Genomic DNA, 26,657 nt, shown 5'->3' on the forward strand with positions numbered 1-26,657 from the left:
TTATTCAATCACTCATACAAATCTCATTTTATCAAATCTCATTATTTCTTCGAAGTCACGACATCACGATTTTGCGAAATTCGCGCGAAAATTTTCACTTTTCGCACTTCCGCTCTTAGGGAGAATATACGTGATCGACCTCCCGATGCGAAACCCGAGCCTTGTGATGTTACCACCCAGTGTTGCCAGATGCCTCGAGGTATAAACTTTCTCGAGCATTTCATGAAAATTCCATTTATTAGTGTATTTTGTGAAAATTTCCATCAAAGATTTTATATTCTCTAAAATATGTAATGCAAATATACTTTTTATCCTTTTCTCTTACTATACATTTTTTATCTTATTACAAACGTTTAATGGCAAATGTTTTGATTTCGAATTTATGAAGGAAGCCTTTTGTGAAAAATTATCAAATTTACCTTAAATTCTACCAGATCTACCAAGCCATTTTTGATAGACTTTTTAGCGCTGATTATGAATCTGGCTGTAAAAATGGCGTATCACGTCAAGTTTTTCAAAAAACTTCAGCCAAAGTTGCTAAAATAGGCGTTTTTGATATTTTTGCGTGAATTGTATTTTTTGACGGGGACGTGCTGCAGATGACAGCGATAGCTCAAAATGAAGCTCAGGACTTATACTTTATGATAAAAATACCAGAGGTCCCACGCAGAAAAGATTCACCTAAAAAAAAGTGATCGAAACATAAGAAATATCTATTGCAACGTTTTCCAGTCATATGTCTTCAATTATCCGTTATTAAATTTTTTTTTAGTAACAGAAGTAACAAAAAACTACTCTAATTTTGTTCTTAACTGATAGCGAAGAAGAAATGACTTGGTAGAACATAAAGTAAAAAAAAAGTTCTTATTTGCCGACCAGTGTTATTACACACATTCACCATTAAAGTAACATTTATCTGGAATTGAAATGCACACATTCATTTATTTGCATTCATAAAGAGGTCAATTTACACAAGAAATCCTATATTTAAAAAAAAAGAAAGAAATCTTCAAGTATCCAAAAATTTCATTAATACCTGAATATTTTTGTTAAAGAATAATAAACATGAAGAATGAATTCAGATTATTATAAAGCCAAAGAATCGCGATAATATTCCGAAATGCTTAATCGATATATTTATATTTTACGTTTATATAGGGTGTCCCAAAGTTACCGCACCACTTACTAATGCCAAATTCTTGAGATCATATGGAGACGATTTTTCTTCAGCAAAAATATCGAAAGGTTATTATTTTTTGCAAGTTTCCAATGTTTTTCACCATATCTTTGTAACTAAGCCTTAAATAAAAATTTTCTCTCTCTCTCTCTCTCTCTCTGTTAATGTAAACTCTATCTGAAATCAACTTAAAGAATGTAATTTTAATTCTCTTTATATTATTATGATATTCGTGTTATAGATTATTTCTCCAAAGTCTTTTGTATTAATGTACATTTTTCATTTCGGAATGAGAACTTGCATGTGACTGTCTTACACGTTTAGCATGCGACGGATCAAGCTTTAACGAATACACGCCCCCCGTTTCGTTATACACTTCATTTCCCGACGATCGCATGAGCGAATTATTATCATTCCTCTAATAGGAAGGTAAAACTGTTATTTACCGATCCTAAGGCCCTCCCTTTCCCGCAACTGGTATTTACCGATCGCTTTAAAGTACCTAGCGTGTTCGGCTGGGGCACGGGGCACGCTAGCGAAATAGCGAACGGCTTACAATATCGCGGATCTACCCTCCCTCTTTTCTTCCCCACGTTCATTTGACCTACCGCTATCGTCTTAAGCCTCGTGTCGCATGAACGTTAGCGAGACGACGACGATGACGACACGAGCCTTGAGCGCAAGCCTGGCCGCTCCCCGTTTTGCGCTCCATTTCGCAAGTTCCCACGAACGACCTTTTCTCGTGCGCGTATCCCGTTTACCACCCCCCAATGTGTGCTCCAGTGTGCTGGAACACGAGAAACAGCCTCGACAGCGGGCGGTTAAGACTCGACAGAAAACTGGCGGGCGAGTTCGGCGACTACAGCTGCGACTCGCCCTGGGCCCTCATCGAATCGGCGGCGCGGGCGATGAAATCGATGCACGACGAAGGGATCGAGTTTGTCCTGTGGACGGGGTAGGTGAAACCTTTACAGTACAACGGTGTTTGACAACACAGTTGGAAAATTTATATTTTCTTGTTAAAAGATGTGCCGGTTAAATATTTAATATATTTATGTGCTAATTTAACATATCGCTGTTGTTTTAATTGAACGCAAGTGTTAAATTATTAAAATAATTGAAAAAAGTGTAAGAATAACACAATATGCATCTATTTTTAATTTTACACTATAGATCTGTTCCGTATTATTAATGACAGGATTTGTTTGTAAAAATTTATAGAAAAAAATGTTGATTTTATTCTACAATAGGAGTGAGAGTGACAACAGACCGTCAATAACATATTTCCAATTTAATTTTATCATTAAAAATATGTTTATTTTACACAAAATTTATTTCAAATTACTTTGAGATTTGCATTTACTTCGTGTTAAAATATTAACATAGTATTAGTGTCATCATTTAATATATTATATTAAACTAACAAAATTTATGACGCTGAAATTTGGGACATGTGATATCTGTTAAATTTAGCACAGATTTTTTTTAACTGTGAAGAATTTTTATTGACAACGTTTTATTAATTTTTTCATTTTTTTAGATTAAATAAGTACAAACAGAAATTAATCGAACAATGATATCATAATAATTACAACTTTAAAACATTATATCTTGTGGCTTTTTAATTTATCGTTGTATCATTTATGAGTATTTATTGTTATATCATTATCGTTATTTTAAATGCATTATTTTTTTATCTCATTATCGTCGACATTACTGTTGTTTTATCAATTATTATTATTATTACTAATTTATTTCGCACATTTGAAATTTATGAAAATATTCAGCGCCTTTACAATAGTCAAACAGGATATATGATGTCCTACCGTTAATAACGATTGTTGTTAAATGAATCATTAATGTATTGTAATTTATTCACGAGTTCTCATTTATTATCAATAAAATCATAAATAAAATCCAGTTTGGGGGAATGGTGACTTGTTAATTCAACTAATAACGCGATTATTATGCGTTGGATTTATTACTGTTAAATAAATTATTTTACGAACGATTTATTCTCTCTCTAATCGGAGATGTACGACTTCCAATTAATTATTAGAAAGCGAAGAATACATAGTTCCGCTGACCGGTATAAATTTGTCGCGTCCATTACCGATGACTTTCTAATCACTTAGCGCTGCACCGTCGCACAATTATCGAGAAGCATAAATGTATAAAAGGAATACGAGTAGCAAATGCTAGATTATGATATACGATATGAATCGCTCAATTAAAAAAATTGCGTGAATCCAGTTGTTGGAATGCTATAAATTTCAAATTTGTCGCGCATTAATATCGATAGCACTCGGAACGAAATTTCTTTCACTATTTTAATCTGAATTCGATTCGTATCTCATCTCATATATACAGGTTGTCCTAGAATTTGATCGATAAACTTCAGGTGATTATAAAGGACATGAAAATTTTATCAATAAATTTATATCCGCAAATGAGTCGTTTTGGCACTAACAGAATCAAAGACTAACAAGGGCAAAAATCTTTGAAAAAAATTATTTTCTCAAAATTCTGTTAATGTGGTTAAATAGAGGTGTTATTACCATGAGACTTTTGTATGAAATATTTTTTGTTATCTCGAATAATTTTCGAGATATATCGAGAAAAGCAAAACGCCGCTCTATACATGAGGGATGATTTCATTCGATTAGAATCGTTTTTGGGCTGCAATTGGAAATTACTGAATTCATCTATTTACTTCCCCTCCCCCCTTCCTACATGTGTGTAAACTTTCATCAAAATCAGAATTTTCGGGTTCCCTCGTTGGTCTTTGATTCTCTAGTACCAAAACGGCTCATTTGCGGACTCGGGTTTATTGGCAAAATTGGCTTGTTTTGGTATCCTTTATAATCATCTGAAATTAGTCACTCTGTATAATCGTTTTATTCAAAGACGTAATTGTACTGAAGTGCACTTAAATCTTTTATTACTTTAATTTCAAGCCAATTTAGTCAAACATTTTGAGACAACAACATCTCTCTCTCTCTCTCTCTCTCTCTCTCTCTCTCTCTCTCTTTATACGTAAAATTAAATTAAATTTACTCAAGAGTGATAGTTCGAAATCGCCTTTTAATTTATTTCATGTTTATATATCCGGGATATGCTACTCGTATCGTTTTGCATCAATTTTCTCCGGTTTCCGATTATCGAGACGCGACAAAGTTTTATCAATTATCAGTTGACGTGGCAATTATCAGCGTTTTGCTCGAGTGACAATGCGCACGTTCGATTTTTCGTCGTTGCCTCATCTCGCCTCGCGTGTCAATATGACGCGTCCTCATTTCGCGATGCGCGCTCTCGTCCTCATCTTATATTTATCAATGACAATAACTCGTACTCCCGCCGATAATCCTTTTCCTCATGCTACGCGTAGCCAGGACCGTAACGAGGCTGTAACTACTTGTTGCAGCGACGCGCTGACACGCTCCGTCGGAATGAGCGTCGAGCTGCGTCTACAATGTCTGCGGAATTTGACCGATCTGTTGCACCGCACGTTCAAAGGACAATTCGTGTTCCCCGCCCTCGGCCACGAAGACATCGGCGTGAATTACACGCAGCTGGCGAATCTCTGGCAGCACTGGCTACCGCCGGAAGCGGTGGATACCTTCGTAAAGGGTGAGCAAATATCACTACCCATACAGCACTGAAGCTTGCAATAACATTGCTGCAACATTGTAATATTGCATATTGCAGTTTAATGTTGCAGAAATATTGCAAAGACATTATTTTACAATATAACTTTAGCAATGTTACAGCAACATTCCGAAAATATTACAAAAAAGTATTCAATAATCGCTAGTTCATTCGTTTACCACTATGCGGCGCATGTTGCGCTATCTATTCCGCATTTAATTTTTAATCATGATGATTATACAAAGTTTACAAAGAGCGGCTAGTAAGATTAAAAAGATATAATAACTATTTTTGTTAATTTAAGTATGATATGACCATAATACAGGGGCTTAGACATTGGACTAAGAATTCTTTTAAGTTTCCATTCTTATATAAAATCAAAAATTTGATAATAATTTTCTAATATGCAAAAGATACTTCAGATTTTAATAAATAAATTTTGAGATTATATAAAGACAAGAGAGATGTGAAAAAACTCGTTGTAAGCGTAAATTTACCACAATCTTTTTGCATCCGGATATCTGAATATTTTGGATACAAAAAAATTGTGAATTTACGTAATTGCAAATTGAGTTTTTTCTTATTTCTCTTAGATATTCTCTGTCACTGAAGGAAGTCGAATGTGTACTGAAAAATTTACATTTTATAATTTCGTTATTATTATAATACAGAAAAACTATATACACGCTAGATCCTGACTCTTATAGGCCTAATTTCTTATTATTTTTTTCATATGTTAAGGATATTATGTCGATAAATATACATAAAGCATTATTGCATATATATTATATTGCTATGTTGCTGCAATATTATATTGCAATATTTCTGTAGGCGGACATTTTACTGTTGCTGCAATATCATAACAACGTTGCAGCAACATTTCGCAATGTTTCTGCAATGTTGCAATCTTGCAGAAAAATGTTGCTGCAATGTTATTGCAATCTTGCGGTGCTGTATGGGTATTCGCAAGAAAATACAGAATTGTAAAAAAGCAGCCATTTTATCCAACAATTTTGTTCCAAATCTCAATAATATTGTATCTCAAAGAATCTCTCTGAGAGATCGTTTTATCATGATTATTACGCGGATTTTTTTTACTTGAATAGTTAATCGGATAATCTCTAAGATAAGTAAGTACATTGGGATATTGTAAATTTAGCGCGTTAAAATTGACAAAGAAAGGGAAGAATGTTATTTCCGGGATCCCTTAATTTGATATGTCATTTTCATAGAATTTTTTATCAGCAGAACAATGCCGCAAATCACAATGCGCTATGATCCACAGTTTTCGAGATATATCGATTATTAAAGTCGTAATTACAGCAATATTTTCGCCATAATAATTGATGATAATTTTCTGACACCATGTTTTATAAAATGTATTCTTAGCAGATTCATTTATTTATGTGTAGAAAAATCGAAAGCGTAGGCAGAGGAGGGATTCTGCTACTCCCACCTCGAAATGAGTAATCTAACCTAATCCATGTCCAAGCGGTGAATCTTTATTCTAAGTATTATCATTATTACTTATTATTCTCACTTTACCTATTGTTCTTTATACATACATATATGTTTTTATTTGTTGCATTATGATGCAAAAATTTTGAAATCTCGATATTTAAAAAAAAAAAAAATGCATAAACATTTTTGAAATTTTGATGTCCTTTTAAACAAAAAATTAAAATTTGTTATGTAAAAAAGTTTGATGAACAATCCTGTAAAAATGACCTTACAAGAAATTTTGAAATCTCGATATTTAAGAAAAAAAAAAAGTTAAAATTTGATGCATTAAAAATTTTTGAAACCTCGATATATTTTTTTAAACAAAAAATTAAAACTTATTATGCTAAAAAATTTGATGAAAAATTCTGTGAAAATGACCGTGCCAAAAATTTTGAAATCTCAATATATGGTATTTTTTCAAAAGAAAACCAAACATTCATATCTCAAAAATTATTGATCGTAGCATATCGTGATTTGCGGCATCTTTTTCTCGGTAAAAAAAAATCTATCAAGCACACCTATCAAATTGAGGGATCCTAGAAATAACAATTTCTCCCAAAGAAACATTACCGTTCTCCGAGAGATGTATAAATGATCGGCGAACGAGATTCGCGCCGCTCTTTGATTCGAAACGAGCGCAAGGGGTCGATATCAATATTTATGGACACCAGTTCTATCTCTCTCTGAAAATGTGTTACGGCACAAAGTAAGCTTATTGGCGAGCATAAATTTGCCTCCCCCTCGGAGGCTTTACCGCAGCGATACTATTCAAAATTTGTTGCAGCCGGCTACTACACGATCGAGCTGCGCTCGAAAAAATATCGGATCGTCTTCCTTAATACGAATTTGTGGTTGAACCCGGTCGACAACCGTATGCCGCACCGTGTCGGAAGTAGCACGATCGATAACACGATGGATCCCTTCGGCCAATGGTCCTGGTTCCAGTCGGTGCTAGAGAATGCACGGAAGAAGAAGGAAACGGTAGGTTGATGCTCCGATATATGATATCATTGCTCTTCTCTCCGAATGTGCTATTATTGCGGTGCGTCGGACGCATTCTTTGTTTCCGTGTATCCCGCCGATATATATGGCGGCGAAATAATCCCCGGCATCGCCATGGTATCGACACGAACAATCTTTATGGATGTCTAACAAGAAAGTACCTTTGAAGAGAATGGGGATAAAAGCAAATCTTGCGGCTCGAAAGCGGATAGAGATTTTTCTTTCATTTGTATTAATTTTTAATTTTCGTATAAATTTTTAATTTGTTATGTTAATTTTTAAGTCCTAATTTTTCTATTAATTTTTTTATAAGATTTTATTTATATTATAGGATATATATATTTTTTCAATAAATTGAAAATAAATAAATTTTGTAATATACCAACATTTTTATTTAGTTAGCGCAACTTATTATTATTATTATTTTTGTAAGGAATTGAAACAACTACTTTGTACAACTATTTTCGATTAAAAATATTTGTATAATTTTTTATTTTCAATTGGCGTAATTTTTTGATATTTTTATTTTTATAAGATATATATGTAGGAAATTAAAACAACTATTTTGTCCACAATAGAGATTAAAGGAGACGCGAACGAAAATCAATGATTCGATAATAGTTCGATCGCGTCTCTCTTGATTCTGTTTTAGATATTCCAATAATGGAATTTTTGTCTTTTAATGTCGCGATATTTTGACACAATGACATCGATTGATTCCGAGATCGTCGAACTCCTCGACGAACGTGAAATTAAATTAAGCGAAAATATTCGACGAGACTATACTTCGTAATTCGATTTCGAAACGAATATCGATCATGTCGATGTAAAGGTCGCGTTGAAATTTTTCATGCTCGTTCTATCACGCATATATGTGTGTATACGTGTTCGCGTGCGTGCATGATGTAGAGAAAGATAATTTGGGGCGAAGAGCTTTTTTTACGTGCCAATCAATTTTCTGGGATCGATGAAAACATACGTATTACGGCGTTTGGAGTATTACGTCACTATCTGGCGTTATGACACGTGAACGTAAATTAAGCCCTTTATAATGAAGTTGATCAATTGGTAAACCTATAGACGCATGTTTTAATACGGGGATTGATAGGATAAATGAGCGTTTAATCGTGCAAAAGCCGATGGCGTACTCGGTATCGGGTAAGCTTTACGCAAAATTGCGCATATTCGGAGCGTATATATTGTGTCTAGATATTCATGCATCGTGACTCAAAATTGTGTCTGACAGTTTGACATTTGTAATGCTTGACACGTGTAAAAGATTAAACGTCAAATTTTAAAAAAACTTATACTATATCATATACGTATATTTATACTGTAAAACATAAAACTTTATATACTTGAAACATAAAACATACCCATATATATATATATATATATATATATATATATATATATATATATATATATATATAATTAATTGATTGAAATGTTTTTCTGTATAATTTGATTACATTATTTTCATATTTATAATTTATCTTCAAGTATATAATAATGTCATCAAATTATACATTTCAATCAATTAATTACAAATATAATTTTAGATTTCTAATTTTTCTAAATACAAATTAAATGTTGTAAAATTAAATGTTTTTCTGTATAATCTGATTATATTATTTTCATATTTATGAATTCTTTTTTATCAAAATTGATTGATTTGATAAATAGACTAAAATTGATTGATTTAATAATTTGATCAAATTCACTTTGTATATAAAACGCCGCCATGTTTGCTCTGCCCCCATATGATACACTGTATAATTTTTTTTGAAATACAATCCTTTTCTCTTATATTCAAAAGCCTTTAATTTGAATAATAAAATTATAAATTGATTTATCGGGAGTTTTACATTATTGCTCGACATATATTGTTCGACAGAGAGAGAGAGAGAAAGAATTCTGACGATTGCTCGCGTCGTCATGTTTGCCAAAGATCGTGGAATTACGGGGAATGTTTTACCGAGTAAATAAGCACTGGGCACACAGGTACCTATAAAACACACTGCCAGATATCTCGCGTGTCGCACGACAAGTTGAGTAATTGAAGGCTACCCACACGAAGGTGTTACTCAGCTACAGGGTAGTTTATTGTTTCGTAAAAAGCGTGAGAAACTCAAGAATGTGGCGGCATTAGGGAAAATTTAAGACGACGGTATTGCTGCCCTTACATCTTACCGCCATCGTGCAACGAGATATGTTTTCCTTTCTTTTCTTTTTTGCCCTTTCCCCCCCTCCCTTTTTTTTTATCTCGAAGAAACGAGATCTACGATGTACGATTGTCGACAAAATGAAAAGCGAGCAACGTGAAAGATCGCGGAATGTAACGCATCTCTCGTATTGTTTCATATTAAAAAAACGCTAACGCGATATAGAGAGGAAGGTGGAGTGGGAGGGGTGGGGAGGGGAGGGGAGGAGTGAGGGGGAAGGATCGAGAAGATAAATTTTAATGAAATAAATTCTCGCAGAGCGCGTACGAGGATATACGAAGCGAATAAAATCCCCGTTGATCGGACTTCAATATGGCATGTATGATTTATCAAGCGAACTGTTGTCGTCATTCGTTCTCGTTTCTCCTCGTTCGCGCGCTTATAAATTATAGCGCGCGACTATACATGTTCGCTAGACTGACAGCTGACAGCAAATCGGCTGGTAGCAATTTTCGATTTTCTCGATCACATTTCGGTTCATTATTCGATGGCTTATCTCTCTCCCTCTCTGTCTCTCTCTCTCTCTCTCTCTCTCTCTTTCTCTCTCTCTCTCTCTCTCTCTCTCTCTCTTTCTATCTTGCGGCACACACGTCGACAATTTAGTTTTATGGAGGCTCTCGCGCACAGAAATTTATAATCGCGGCGAATCATATATCCTCGATCAGGAAGGACGGAGCAAATTGTACAATCACGTCGAAGATTCAAATGCAAATTATACGAGAGAGACAGTGACTGTCTATTCCCAATGAATACAATTTCTCCGAGAAACTTCCGGTTCGACGTATTGTACATACACTTTCTCTCTCTCTCTCTTTCGTCTCGGTTCTCATGATAAAACACGATGACAGATCGTAGGATGATGTTCATTAGGCTTCGTATCGGAGATCATTACAATCATGAAGGAAGATTAAGGGGAGTTATCTCGATAGTGTAGAATAGAAAAAAATTGATCACGAAAAATGTTCCCAATGTGGCCAGGTTTGCCAAATGGAATAATTTGGACCATTTTGTCGCCATCTTGAATATTCGTATACGTATAGTGTTACGTTTAGTTGTGGTAGTAATTAATAAGTAGTGTGTCATCCAACACATTTCCTGATCACTAGTACAATTAAACATAACATTATATATGTACGAATACTCAAGATGGCGACGAATTGTTCCAAGTTATTCCATTTGGCAAACCTGGCCACATACGGAACATTTTTCGTGACCATTTCCAATCTAGCTAGATAACTCTCCTTATTCTTCCTTCATGGTTACAATGTAGCGAGACGACGATTTATCCTATTCGATCAGCCGGGCAATTAATGCGCGCGCCAGATTCGCGAGAGTCGCGATGGTTCCGGTATCGTTCGCTCGCTTGCGCGAAGCCAACGGAGGTCTTTCAAGAGTCGGGACCTATCGAATATCACGCGGGGTCGGTTATCGGTTATCGATTACGCCGCGGGGGGGCGTACAGAACGAGTCCGACGTACACGAGGGAGATCCTTCACGCGACCGGGATGGCACGACCGGCGATAAATTATGGAGGGACTTGGTATTCCATATACGAGATCGAGAGAGAAGAGACCCTCCGTCCGTATATGTAAACCGTTGCACGCCACCGCCATTGATCCCGATCGTATTAACCGGACGGATGTAGCCAAGAGAAAGAGAGGGAGAGGGAGAGAGAGAGAGAGAGAGAGAGAGAGAGAGAGAGAGAGAGAATGGTGTCGCGTTTATCTACGACACCATCGGTGCATTCACCTACGCGCACGTTCGAAAAGGCAACCCTGTTACCCCCCCGGCATAACGCTGGGGGATGGCATTCGTGTATGAAGAGTGACGTACATTTTTCAACGTATCTCCCCGTACTACTTCGCGCGCAATAAAACTCCGCTTTTAAATTTTTGATTCTCTACGGCCAAAAAAGGGCCAGAAATTCCCGAGTAGAAGTATACCCGATGTACCATAAGGCCCTGATAAGATTTTTTTCGGGTCTACTCGAGTAGAATTGGCCCGAATAGGGCATGAGCAGGCAGATTTTTTTTTTTTTTTTTTTTTTTTTAATTATTATTATTAGCTGACAAAGTCATTTTGGTCGAAATTTAATAAGGACCATCTTAGGAATGCCTTAATGTGAATATAAAACTTCATTAAAGTATTTCAGATGTTACCTCGCATTCTTTTAAAAAAGATAAAGTTTTACTATCGAAAAGAGATAACCCGATAAGAATCTCGATTAGATAAATTAGATTCCCGATAAGATCCTGAGATCAGTTCTCGACAGAGGCATTGCGTTGCCAAACATCTCAGGTTCTGATCGAGTGTGCTCATCAGGACCCGATCACTAATTAAGGTTTGCCTGGTCAGTTTCTAATCGGGGCCATATTATTATTTCCACTCGAGTTATTCGTAAGATTTACTATATTTGGCTAAACCCTTTGTTATCTAATTCTCAATCGATATCGGAGAGGAGTGTTTAAATAATTATAGTTGAAACTTTTTATTCGCGGGTTCACTATTAGCGAAGTAAAAATTTGTAACCGCTCTTTTTATCGGCGACCAAAAAATTCCGTATTCGCGGTCAAAATTTCAATTCTATTATGATTCTCTTCTATTATATACAAAAACTGCACTTGAAACATTTAAGTGAAGGAATAAGACTTTCAAATTATCTTTGTGAATTCTTCATGAAGATTGATCCCTCAATGGAGAGAGGTCTGATTTTTAAAAGAAGAAGAAAGATGGAAGGGACAATGGCCGAATATAAACTTGAGTTCAGGGGAACTCTGCCACAAAAAAGAAGAAAAAAATTATCAAGTTTTCTAAATCAATTTCCGATCAAGTGTCTAATAATATTTAAGTAATTTGTTGCAATTTCAATATGGATCCCAGAAAATATTATGCAATCGTATTAAATATTAGTTATGCGTTTGATCGTTAATTTAAAATGAAACTTTTTTCAATACATAACATTCTTTTTTTTTTAATTTTTAATTTTCTTGGAACGCATTCCCTATACTTTTATACATTTTACCATGCCATATTCGCGCTCCCCCTATATTCGTGGCATTTTGGCGGAGATTATCTCCTGCGAATAAGGAGATTTGATTGTATTATTATCCCCCCAAAAAAATCTGCGTTATTTTTAAAGCGCCGATCCTTGATTATGCAATTATCTCTTGTTCACAAGTTTTAAGAAGCTGTAAACTTTTAAGGAGAAATAAGATCGACGAAAATAGGAAGACGATCACAATAACGCATCATGTGACCAGTTCCGATAAAACAGCTGTATTTTCTGCCCGATAACCATTCGCGATATTCTACTAGCTCTCAGGGGACTCCTAAAGCTTCCCTCTCTTTCTCCATATATCTTTCTCTTTCCCTCTCTCTCTCTCTCTCTCTCTTTTACTCTCTTCATCTCTCGCTCAAAGAGCTCTTAGTGCGATTCAAGGAGCGTGGAAGCAAAATAGCCGTCGCACGATAGGTACTCTTCAAAGCGATGAAATGACCAGTAGGGTAATAACAATCGGAAAATATAGCGAGCATGGCTCGTTGCTCCCGCGATTCTGATAACCCGGCAATAATTCTTCTTCTCCTATCACTCTGTTTCTCTTTCCCCTTCTCCTCTATCTCGATACCCGCTCGATCGACACGCTCTCTCGAGGGATTTCCGGAAGAATTCTCGGAAAATCTTGTACGTTCTTACGTACGCCCGAATAAAAAGAGCGCGCAGAGAGACACCGACGCGAAAGGGAGGAGAGGTCGAGGTCCGAGAGATAGAAATCCGATTTTCCGTGGACAGATATAATCCGGCTGGTTCACTGCTGCTTCGCAAACTGTCCGAGCGGGCTTCTCGAGCCTCGCATTCCGGTAGAAAACGAGCGATATCGCGTTTGGGACGAGCGTTTGGTTGCTCGAAGAGGAGGAGACGTATCGATCGATCGTTTTTGAACGTCAGGCTGGATAATGCGATTAGAAATTACGAGCCGTTTAAGAGCGTCAGCGGCAAAACTGACCAATCAGCGAGCCATTGTGCCCAATTCGTTCTCCAATTGTGCGCCTCCGTTGAATGGCAACCCGTGATTCTCTCCCGCACCTTCGGCAAAAGGTCCTCGGCGGCAATTTCAAATCGAACTTCCGCCCGCGCTTTTCGCGCGATATTTCTTAATCGATTGCGACCTCCTTTTCCCTTCCGCGAACAAGGGAGAAAAAGAGAGAGAGAGAAAGAGAGCGCATTTTTGCGTTTACTCGCGTTTATTTCCCGTCACATATAATTCCGGACGCGTCACTCTCATGTTCAACCGCACAAGTTTTGACCATCATTTTGGAGAAGACTGCCTTCTCTCCCCATGGCTCGATTCAACAAAAAAGGATCCACCTTTCGCGAAAATGAAAAACGTATCTCTCTTTTTCTCTCTCTATTTTCCTTTCCACCGTTATCCACTTAACGAGTTTTGTTTTATCCACACATCCACTATCTCGCGCTTGAAATGTCCTACGGTCCTATGGGAGTGGTTGACTTACTTCGAGCCAATATCGATCACACAGATACATGTCAGTTCATGTTTGTCATATTAATAGTTTCTTCAATCATCGATAATACAATTGACATTTTTATCTATTCTTATAGCGTTGGCTTCATTGAACGTCTAAGATAGTTTACATTAGACAGATCTGTCTATAATAATTACAAAATAAAAAAAGGATACAGATATTATACAGATAAATAAGTTTTATTGATCAAAACAATCGTTAGTTAGCATAGTTCCCGATCATTTTTCTGAGGCTTATACATGTATGTATATTTTCCCTTGATAATTAAAGGTATCTTTGGTTTTTCAATCAAAGTTCTTCTTTTGGCGCCAACATCAATTTGCGTTTCGAACCGGTGGGACTAATTTCGCGTACGTGTCCGATTAGATATCTGGTCCTTCGTGTCCAAACCCTTCCTTCGTCGCGACGGATACCATGATCGAACGTGCAATGTACGTATGTATGTATGTGCAACCATCCTCAACTGGCCGGTTTGCCGACGCTAACGAGACTTCCTGCGTCCCGAGAGACACATTGCGTAGCCGCGTACGTGATTCACTTCGAAGCGTCCGTTTAGCCGGGGAGCAGTCACGCGACATAACTAAGGGTCGCTGTTGAATGAGAATGCTTCCGCTCTTTGGCTGCGACCATCGGACGAGATCCGCCGATATTTAACATCAGGTTCCCGATATGCTTTCCCTCGTCGTGGTCTCTATATAAATTATATCGTTTTTTTTGCTGTCTGTGCATTTATAATATTGGCAATTCTAGATTTTTTAGTCGATACAAGTTTATTAATGAAAATATATATAATTTTAGAGTTTATATTCAAGTATTTAATATTGTATATTGTACAAATATAACGTATGTACTTAATATTTAAGTGGGTATAATATATTTGTTTTCCATTTTTATCTTTTCACAATAAAAAATGACTTGCACGCAATACAAGATAACAAACAAAATTATGTATTTGTCTTTTTTTTTTATTCCACGCTGTACAAGAATTATATATAGATTTCATAAGTTGGAAATAGGATTATTAACCATCTGCGAAATATTTCCCTTTACTCAGAAATATTGATCAAACTGATTTAGTTTTATGGTCAGAGCAGTGCAAACCTAGTCTGCACTCCTCGATCATAAAAATATGGAACGGGTTTATCTGAAACAACATTTCAACTATCTTCAGATACCAATATCAATAACTTGTAATAGAGAAAGATACTTGTACTTTAATGCATTTGAATGCATCGCCATTTAGAACAGGCGAGGCGACAGTATCTGTTCAAGAAAATTTAGATATACGAGATTTTGAGATTCTCGGTAGTACTGTTACATGACAAGACGCTAGTTTAACAGACGCTTTTCATACCTTGGTCAAAGTATGCATTTTGAAATTGGATATTATTACATTAAAAATAAAATAATTTTCTTTAAGCAAATAAATATATTTTATTAATATCGAGTTTTTTTTTACTTAAATAAATAAATACTTTGTTTCCAAGAATGCTATGTTATAATAAATAAATTATTATTTACATGTAATAAAAATTATAAATTTTAAAATCAATTATTTAAATATAAAATTATTTTAATATAAAAAAATTTTTATTTGAAGATAAGAAATTATTTATTAAAATAAAAAAAAAAACCTGTGTTTTTTCGAAACAGGCAGCCGAAAGTTAAAAAGTGTTTTTTTTTTACAGATAATAAAAATAAAAAATAATTTTCTTTTATATGCAAATAAAAGCGTAAAAAGGATTTTATATAAACTTAGTATATGTAAGTTTTTATTAAATCGCTTTTATAAAAGAATTTATTTGGATTGAGTATATCCTTTTCAGGGTATTAATAATAAACACATTAAAATGTAACGGGTTGCAAAAATATTTTTTAAGCATTTGTGATTAAATCGATGCTATAAAAACTTGGAATTGTATAAAAGTATTTCTTTATTGAATCTCATCAGAAGAATCTTGATAGATTTATAATTTACAAAAGAGATCTTCCAATTTTATGCTATATTTAGGTTTTATACTTATATATTGAATCGAAAATATCTCCGTGTCGAGCAATAGCGGTATCAGAGGTTAATGTACACGAGGCGGAAAATATCAATAGTATCGGAAGAAACATTGAGTTCACATGAATGGATATTAAAGCAGAATTGATGGCCGAACGTGGAGCTAACTATGTAGATTTTCCAAATATCGATGTCCGATGCTCATTCCCTATTCTATCCTGTAACGGTCAGGTGTACATAGTTGGCCACACGCCGCCGGGAGTGGATGACCATGAAATCGGCGCCGCGACCCTCCACGAGAGGCATAACATCAAGTACCTTCAGATAGTGCGACTCTATTCGGACATCATCCGAGGACAGTTCTTTGGTCATTGGCATTCGGACACGTTCCGCGTAATTTACAACGACATGGGTAAAATATAGAATAAAAATTTACATCTAAAATAAACGTATCAGTTTTCAAATAAGATCGTTTCCCCAACAAAAATGCGCATTTTTATTGATATCGAGATTCTTTTAAAAAGATCTGCGTCTGAAAAAAATATTAGGTGTACAACTTTGCTTCCGCCGGTTTCCTATAGATGGCTTTAGCGGTAAGTAGTGGTCGAAATAAATAGATCATAGACGTCATGCAATAAACTTGGGCATCTGTCAACATAACCCCATAGAAACATTAGTCGATTTGTATCTGCATCATAAAGTTATTCTCGATTGAAAACGTCAGTTTACGAGCTAAATTCTCGTCATTTGCGGGAAGTTTTAATTTTCTGCTTCAATATGAAGAAATCTGCGGCTGAGGCTCATCGAATGCTCTCAAATACTTATGGTGAAGCCGCTATTAGTGAAAGAACGTGTCGTGAGTGGTTTCAACGCTTCAAGAACGGTGATTTTCACGTCGAAGACCGGCATAGCTGTGGAAGAGAGAAGGTTTTCGAAGATGCAGAATTGGAGGCATTACTTAATGAAGACTCGAGTCAAAGTCAAAAAGAATTGGCACGATTATTGGGAGTGACTCAACAAGCAATTTCAAAACGCCTCATAAATGTATAACCAGTTTTTTACAATAAAGCCTCGAATTTCGGAAAAAGAACGGCGGAAGCAAAGTTGTACACCTAATACGAATTAAAATAAAGCTGAATATCTAGATTTTGACGAGAAGAATATTTTGCGCGTGAAATATTAATCACATGTCCAAAAAAAAAAGAAAAAAAAACTTTCCGAAAGAATTTATGGACAGAAAAGTTTTTTCACAAAATGCGATTATTTTATTGCCGAGTCAAATAAATGTGATTTAATCCATCAATTATTTCAATTTTTTTATCGTTGATTCTCGCATCCTGCGCATTGCTATCGCTTTATCAGCTTTTGCTTTCAAACGTTATTAATATTCACAGCGCCATTAATTATTCTGCAAAACGATACTGTACAGGTCAGCCCGTATCCTGGATAATGATGGCTCCCAGTGTAACTCCCAGCGCCGTCGGAGGGCCCAACAATCCGGGCTTGCGATTGTACAAGTTTGAAACTAATACCGGACAGGTACGTGGCGGTAGGAAAGACGTACACATACATTTTCGATAATAATATAACGGTCTCTTTGCGAGACGTGTCGATTTGAAAGGGGTGCAGAAATGTAGAATAAAGTTTATATATGTATAATATACATATATTATGTGTGTCTGTGTATGTGTTATATGCGACGCAGATTCTGGATTACACGCAGTACTATCTTAATCTGCCCGAGGCAAATTCAAATGGCAAAGCAAACTGGATGATCGAGTACTCGCTGCTCGAATATTATGAGCTGCAGGAGATATCGGCCATCACTCTTCACGATCTGGCGGATCGATTTACGCAATCCAACGATTACGCTTTCGTTAGGTACGTGGCGCGCAATGAGACGGATCGATTTGGCTTTGATCTGGGCTCGCGTAACATATCTCTAAAACCGTTATAGTATTCCATATTCCTGATTACTGGCCCCGATTATGCCTTAAGGATGTACCGATGCTAAGATTCTAACATTGACAATATCCTAAAAATTTAATAGTTTCTATTTATTATCTGGACATGTGTGTAAAACTTGAAAACGATTTCCTAACCGATTCACGAGTTATTTAATTTTGCATATATATATATATTCCCACTTATATAAACGAAATTATAAGGAAGCATTATAGGGTGTCTATCTAAAGCTTGTAAAAAAATTCACTAATTTTTTGAAAATTCCAGGTAAAACCAGAGAATTTTTAGATGGAATTTTTAAAAATAAGTTCTCCTTTGTGTGCGTATTCTAATTTTCATGCATATAAATAAACCATTTAAATTTTAAATATTAAATTTAAAAATGTACTGAAAAGAACTGAATGATTTTTGTCAGATAAACATTTTTCATTTGCATAATATTTTCATTTTTTATCATTAATTGTAAGAATTACAATAAAAAATGTATACTCAGTATTGTGTATTCAGTATTTTTTACTATGACAATGAACATATATAATCAAAGAAAGAAAGATATATATATTTATAATATCGGGTTGAATGGAAAGTTCATGCCATTTTTTCGGTTTTCATCTGTTAGCAAGAAACAGAACAAACTTTCCGTTCAACCTGATATATTTGAAACATAATTCACGATCATTGGCCAATCAGATTGCCGATGCTTGCAATATAAAAATAAAATAATCAGAGAGAACTTTTGAAAAAACTCCCTCACTTCAAGAATAAAATTTCATGAGAATTCCTTGATTTTTCAAGGTAAAAACAAAATCCCTAAGAATTTTAAGTTTTCTAGGATTTTCCAGGGAGTAGACACTGTAATATATGTCAAGGCTGTATATGTAGGCTTGCAATATAAGAACAAAATGACCAAAGAGAGAATTTTTGAAACTATTCGCTGAGTTTGAATAAAATTCCATGAGAATTCCTTGATTTTTTAAGGTAAAAACGAAATCCCTGAGAATTCCTGATTTTCGGGATTTTTCTTAGGGAATAGACACCCTGCATCACTGTCAAAATTCTGAAACGTTAATAGTAAAATATTGAACAACTTTCTAAAAAAAGTTGATATCGATTCACTAACTTGTTATCGAGTTATTAATGAAAAAACAATGCAAAATTCCGAAGATGACAATATTAAAATAAATTAAGTATTACTAATATACGCAACGTTTTTCCGTTTCTTACAGTTGGTTTCAGGTGAAATTCACGTCCAAAAGTTTTTTGCCGACGATCGTAAAATTTGCAAAATGTGCAAATATATTCATTTGTAGTGCCAAAATCGTATTAACTGACATTATTTAAGTCCTTTACACGATACAAGTACATATGGTACATATCTTAATCTACAAAAGCATAGTTTTTCATCAATTTTAAATTGAAGTAACTTTTGTCTGGGATTGTATAGCCAGTACATCCTTAAGCCACGTGTTTCGTGTCGCTGACGTTTCTTTTCTTTTTCTCCGGATTATCAATAAAATCCAATAAAAACGGATAACGCTCGTCTAAAAATATCATTCATATCGCTTGGCTAATCGCGATCTTGAGTCAACCAGACGTGTTTGTGTGTCTTGCGCGATCGCTTATATTATTACCGTTAGATAATAATTTCGTTTAATTGTCGGCCGCGATAGAAAAACTTTTCCGGCGGGTGTTCCCTACGCTAATACAATGGCGCGTGATATCGACGCGAGATATCGACGCGAGATTAATATTGTAATTCCCGGCGTACACGTTACTCTCGCGATAATATTCGGGCCCTATCCGGTGCGACACATTGTGATAACTGTTTCACCCTTTTCGAGACAGACGCGCACCATTACAATGCTAATGACAGTCCCGGGTAATTTTGCGACCAGTCCACCTAATGCACAAGCTCTGTCTCGCGATATACATGTATACATTATCTTTCCTCGCGCAACGCCTCGCCGTATATTTGTACGACGCATCATGCGCATGTGTATGCGTGTATATGTGTATGTACGTTCTCTCTGTCCTGCAGGTATTACGGGGCCAACACGGTCACGCTGCCGCGCGAGGTGGAGCAAATCTGGGGCTGCGGCGGTCCTCTCAACGGAGTCTGTGCGCTGCATCATTACTGCACCGTAACCAGGCTCAATCCCAACTCTTACAAGTACGTCTTTGCAAGTACGCCACGCCTTGTAACTCGATAAAGCGCGTTTCGATAATTAAAAATTGTATAGTCGCAAAGATATGTTCGTGACATCGGTAAACTTGCTTCATGAAAGAGATGCAGAGCTTCTCCTGCGAAGAAAATTGAGTTCTATGTAATTTTCCTCGGTAAACGTTTCATATTCAAAGGATATTAATCACTAATGTTGATTTTTCTTTTCATTTGATATGCAATCTTGTTTAATTTTAATAATCACGAATAAATTTAATATTGATAACGAGTTCTCTTACGAACCGTTACCGCAAAAATTTTAAATTCGGTCACTTCTCTCTCTCTCTCTCTCTCTCTCTCTCTGTCTCTCTGTTCCGTCGAAAACGCAAGTAGGGATTCATCAACTACTTGGATAACGCACACCCTCACGAACTTGGAATCTGTCGAGAATTTGTCGTTAATTGGTTGCGTATACGTGAAGCGAATACCAATTAGATCAAAGTACATTGCGCGCATTGCACCGCTCATGTAATAATACTGTTACGAAATGGAAGCAAGGGGAAGATGTGGAAAATATTGGCGATGAGAGTGATTTGCTTATGGAAGTCGTATGCTTTGAAATTTTTTCATTTCGTAGATTATTAACGTAATAAATTCGATATAATATTTTATATAGTATAACCGTGTAATTTTAGAAATAACTAAAGAATATTTTAACTGTCTCTTATATAAATTAATTACATTGCTTAAACAAGCACTTTTTAAATAATTGCGAGCCTAACTGATAATAGTCGTATAGATATAATCTATTATTTATTAAAGGGAATTTAGAAAAGTCCTATACTGTCACAAAAATTATATACATATATTACAAAGTGTCTATTCCCTGGAAAACCCTAGAAAATCTGAAATTCTTAAGGATTTTGTTTTTACCTTGAAAAATCAAGGAATTCTCATGGAATTTTATTCAATGTCAGGGAATTTTTTCAAAAATTCTCTCTGATTATTTTGTTTTTATTTTGCAAGCATCGGCAATCTGATTGGCCAATGATCGTGAATTATATATGTTTCAAATATATTATAAATATATATCTTTCTCTCTTTAATTATATATTCATTGTCAATTTAGAAAAGCCCTATGCTGTCACAAAAATTATATACATATATTACAGAGTGTCTATTCCCTGGAAAACCCTAGAAAATCTGAAATTCTTAAGGATTTTGTTTTTACCTTGAAAAATCAAGGAATTCTCATGGAATTTTATTCAATGTCAGGGAATCTTTTCAAAAATTCTCTCTGATTATTTTGTTTTTATTTTGCAAACATCGGCAATCTGATTGGCCAATGATCGTGAATTATATATGTTTCAAATATATTATAAATATATATCTTTCTCTCTTTAATTATATATTCATCGTCAATTTAGAAAAGCCCTATACTGTCACAAAAATTATATACATATATTACAGAGTGTCTACTCCCTGGAAAACCCTAGAAAATCTGAAATTCTTAAGGATTTTGTTTTTACCTTGAAAAATCAAGGAATTCTCATGGAATTTTATTCAATGTCAGGGAATTTTTTCAAAAATTCTCTCTGATTATTTTGTTTTTATTTTGCAAGCATCGGCAATCTGATTGGCCAATGATCGTGAATTATATATGTTTCAAATATATTATAAATATATATCTTTCTCTCTTTAATTATATATTCATTGTCAATTTAGAAAAGCCCTATGCTGTCACAAAAATTATATACATATATTACAGAGTGTCTATTCCCTGGAAAACCCTAGAAAATCTGAAATTCTTAAGGATTTTGTTTTTACCTTGAAAAATCAAGGAATTCTCATGGAATTTTATTCAATGTCAGGGAATTTTTTCAAAAATTCTCTCTGATTATTTTGTTTTTATTTTGCAAGCATCGGCAATCTGATTGTCCAATGATCGTGAATTATATATGTTTCAAATATATTATAAATATATATCTTTCTCTCTTTAATTATATATTCATTGTCAATTTAGAAAAGCCCTATGCTGTCACAAAAATTATATATATATATTACAGAGTGTCTATTCCCTGGAAAACCCTAGAAAATCTGAAATTCTTAAGGATTTTGTTTTTACCTTGAAAAATCAAGGAATTCTCATGGAATTTTATTCAATGTCAGGGAATTTTTTCAAAAATTCTCTCTGATTATTTTGTTTTTATTTTGCAAGCATCGGCAATCTGATTGTCCAATGATCGTGAATTATATATGTTTCAAATATATTATAAATATATATCTTTCTCTCTTTAATTATATATTCATCGTCAATTTAGAAAAGCCCTATACTGTCACAAAAATTATATACATATATTACAGAGTGTCTACTCCCTGGAAAACCCTAGAAAATCTGAAATTCTTAAGGATTTTGTTTTTACCTTGAAAAATCAAGGAATTCTCATGGAATTTTATTCAATGTCAGGGAATTTTTTCAAAAATTCTCTCTGATTATTTTGTTTTTATTTTGCAAGCATCGGCAATCTGATTGGCCAATGATCGTGAATTATATATGTTTCAAATATATTATAAATATATATCTTTCTCTCTTTAATTATATATTCATTGTCAATTTAGAAAAGCCCTATGCTGTCACAAAAATTATATACATATATTACAGAGTGTCTATTCCCTGGAAAACCCTAGAAAATCTGAAATTCTTAAGGATTTTGTTTTTACCTTGAAAAATCAAGGAATTCTCATGGAATTTTATTCAATGTCAGGGAATTTTTTCAAAAATTCTCTCTGATTATTTTGTTTTTATTTTGCAAGCATCGGCAATCTGATTGTCCAATGATCGTGAATTATATATGTTTCAAATATATTATAAATATATATCTTTCTCTCTTTAATTATATATTCATTGTCAATTTAGAAAAGCCCTATGCTGTCACAAAAATTATATATATATATTACAGAGTGTCTATTCCCTGGAAAACCCTAGAAAATCTGAAATTCTTAAGGATTTTGTTTTTACCTTGAAAAATCAAGGAATTCTCATGGAATTTTATTCAATGTCAGGGAATTTTTTCAAAAATTCTCTCTGATTATTTTGTTTTTATTTTGCAAGCATCGGCAATCTGATTGTCCAATGATCGTGAATTATATATGTTTCAAATATATTATAAATATATATCTTTCTCTCTTTGATTATATATTCATTGTCATAGCAAAAAATATTGAATAGACAATACTGACATTTTTTATTGTATTTCTTACAATTAATGATAGAAAATGAAAATATTATGCAAATGAAAAATACTTATCTTACAAAAGTCATTCAGTTCTTTTTAGTACATTTTAAAATTTAATTTTTAAAATTTAAGTTGTTTATTTTTCCTTTGTGTGAGTGAAAAGCATTAGAATACGCATAGAAAAAAAAACTTATTTTAATAAGTTTCATCTAAAAATTCTTTAATTTTACCTAGAATTTTGAACAAATTATCTGAAAAATCAGAGAATTTTTTTACAAGTTTTGGGTAGACACCCTATATTAGTTCAAATTATACAACAATTTTTTACATACGCTTATTAACAATTAACATGATTTCCCGAAATGCTGTTTAAAATCTGACATATTAAAAACGAATAAATATGAAGGTTAATTCTTAAAAGACTTCTCGACCGTTTAAAATTGTGAATCAAGTCAATAAAAGACTAGATAAATGTCGGCGCGAAGATAGATAAACAGAAAGACGGATAGAGAGGGATTACTGCACTTTTCAATATTCGAAAAGACGGCGGGACGTCTTCTTCGTAAATTAAGCACCGTAAAAGCCCTCGTAGTTTGAAAGCGTCATGTAATCTCGCAAAGTCTTGGAGGAGTCTCAAAGATTTTAGAGAATTCTCAGCTGAGAGTCTGGTTTAGCGCGTTGATGCTTCGAAGTTGCGAGCAATTTCGTATTAGCGAGACGTGGTTGTAACTCCTTGTAACTGACCGCTTGCAAAAATAATATTGTAAAAACGCACAATGCTGCGACCAAGTAAATATGTGTTATCGACGGAATAAAGAAATATTCTTCTTTTTTTTTTTCTCTCAATCGACACATCGCGCGAGAAGATAGCAGGAAGGCAATATCGAGATTGGCATCCTGCCCCGAGTTACCTAGTCAGTTTGTCCCGAAACTTCCCGAGGTCGGCGGGAAGCTTCGGAGACTCGCGACAAGATTCGACGACAAGCCGAAACTTGGATCCCATCTGTTATAGCTGTACATAAACGCGTACGCTTCCAAAGCACACAAAACGATCATCGCGTCTGTGAAACTATCTTCTCCTCGCGATCGTTACTTTGGTGGTTCGAGCCGACAAGCCAGATGGCATTTTTTTTTTTACGTGAAAAATAGGGTGTCTACTCTCTGAAAAAAATATGGAAAACCTGGAATTTTCAGAGAATTTTTTTTATATCTGGAAAAATCAGGGAATTTTTATGGGATTTTGTTGAGAAATTTTGGAAAAAATTCTCTCTGATAATTTGATATTACTCTTATACTGTAAGCAGTAAACATTCCGCCAATAAACCATGTTGTGAATTATGTATTTAAAATATATTATAAATATACATCTATTTCTGTTTATACATATTCAATACCTTAAGAAAATATTAAATATGCAATACATATTTTTTATTTTTATTTTTAGTAATAATTTTAGTAATATTTTCGATATATTTGTAAATCTAACACTTGAGACTTAAATGGCTTTGTGTTTTTCCTTCGTACAAATGAAAAGCCTTAGAAAACGCGTACAATAAAAAAACTTATCTTAAGAAATAGCACCAAAAAATGTTTAAAGTATTCCCTTTATCTGGAATTTTAAAGAAAAATACTTGGATGATCAGGGAATTCGCAGGGAAATTTTTTACAGAATTTGAGTAGACACCCTGACTAAAATAATGCCGACACACTGTGTTAAAGTTTTCATTATACATAATATTCTGTATATGCATGTGTATGTATTACGCTCGCAGGGAATGCTATTCGTCCTACGCTTACGCACTGGCGTCCACGGCACACTCCACCGTACGTCCCTACTTGGCGTTGCATCTGCTGTCAATGCTGATCTGCGCCGAGATCCTGAACGACCGGTAGGATAAGCGGGACGAGAGAATCCCGGGGGCTACGCCCCGTGCGTCGGCTCTCCCACGACGATCTCCGCGTCTACTCTCCCCGGCAGAATCCGGTCGGGATACACCATCGATCGGGCCGATCGGATCGGATCGGTCTAGGAGGTGGCCTCGGCCATCCGAGTTAACGCGGCGAACGCATCTCTAGCGATACCCGGCGCCAACGTCGCCCGATGTGTCATCTACTTTGTCTATATCTCTGTCGTGTCTCCGTCTTCTCCTTGTCGCGCCATCGAGATTGTTCAGGCGCGCTTTCGTTCCGTCGTGTTTTCGTGTTGCATACGTTTGTCGGCTGTACGCGACGAGCCGTTTTCAAGTGAGGTTGTAAAATCCGAGAGGATCCCGGATAAAAAAGTACTCGGATATATCCAGAATGTTCAGACGCACGTCGCCGTAAATCGATTCGGAGATCGAAATGTCTGTGTAATTCGCGTAATTCGATTATTCAAAGTATATATATAATTCCAAGTTATTTGGACATAATTCGGATAATTTGGATAATTCGTATATTAGTATAATACGCATAAAAAATTGGAATACGCGAAAAACGTAAGCAAGAACGCTTTCATTATACTAAATGCATCGAGAATAGTATTCTCTAATTAATGTTCCATATTAAATGTTTTTAATAACAGAATATGTTGGTAACAGGTATTTTGAGGAATTTTCAGCCGATGTTTTTACAATTATAATATACTCGGGTATGTATAAAATGATAGTTTCTAAATTATATAAGAATAAATAAAGAAAATGTGTCTCTTTCTTTTACTCACGAAATCTTTTCTAAATTGGTTTCAAATTTTTAATCAAGAATCTATTTTTTTTTTTTTTTTTAATTAAACTTATCTATTTTTCTTTTTATCTATATTTTATATAAATTTTTCAATCTTCTTAAAAGTAACTATTGCAAAATCCGACGAGCTCTTATTGTCCGAATAAATAGTATAAAATTTCATAATCTTCCTCCCCTTTTTCATATTCCCCTCCTCTCTCTCTCTCTCTCTTTCTCTCTTGAATAATTCGAATATATCCGAGCACTTCAGTCTTATCTAGTATTTGTATTTATCCAAAATATCCGAATGTTATGGGAAGATTGAATTTATTCGGATAAAAGAGTATTGGCGTGTCGCTAACAACTGGTAATTTTTTTTTTTAAGCTCACTACTGATTGCAAATTAAAGACATTTTGGAAAATATTTTTAAGTCTTTAATGAACAGATCGTTTGTCGAAAACTTTCTAGTACTCTGCGTTGATACCACTGCTT

General features: G+C 34.8%; 1 protein-coding gene across 4 annotated transcripts in view; it reads left to right on the forward strand.

Moving 5' to 3' along the window:
* Positions 1-26,140, forward strand: part of LOC138937924 (cyclic GMP-AMP phosphodiesterase SMPDL3A) — a 96,704-nt gene extending 70,564 nt beyond the window's left edge. The window contains exons 4-11 of one of the 4 annotated variants that reach the window (XM_070304621.1): positions 1,961-2,132; positions 4,602-4,807; positions 7,113-7,309; positions 16,334-16,514; positions 17,532-17,641; positions 17,808-17,983; positions 20,106-20,237; positions 25,237-26,138. In XM_070304621.1, coding sequence (XP_070160722.1) covers positions 1,961-2,132; positions 4,602-4,807; positions 7,113-7,309; positions 16,334-16,514; positions 17,532-17,641; positions 17,808-17,983; positions 20,106-20,237; positions 25,237-25,357 — 1,295 coding nt within the window. In that variant the 3' untranslated portion in view covers positions 25,358-26,138. Of the gene's footprint in view, positions 1-1,960; positions 2,133-4,601; positions 4,808-7,112; positions 7,310-16,333; positions 16,515-17,531; positions 17,642-17,807; positions 17,984-20,105; positions 20,252-25,236 lie in introns of all 4 variants that reach the window. The other 3 variants (XM_070304622.1, XM_070304620.1, XM_070304623.1) reach the window with 3 other exon arrangements.
* Positions 26,141-26,657: the final 517 nt, after the last annotated feature.

This window comes from Polyergus mexicanus, unplaced genomic scaffold (genome assembly GCF_030449975.1).
Source record: "Polyergus mexicanus isolate NDT 795.1 unplaced genomic scaffold, iyPolMexi1.0 SCAF_11, whole genome shotgun sequence".
NCBI lineage: Eukaryota > Metazoa > Arthropoda > Insecta > Hymenoptera > Formicidae > Polyergus > Polyergus mexicanus.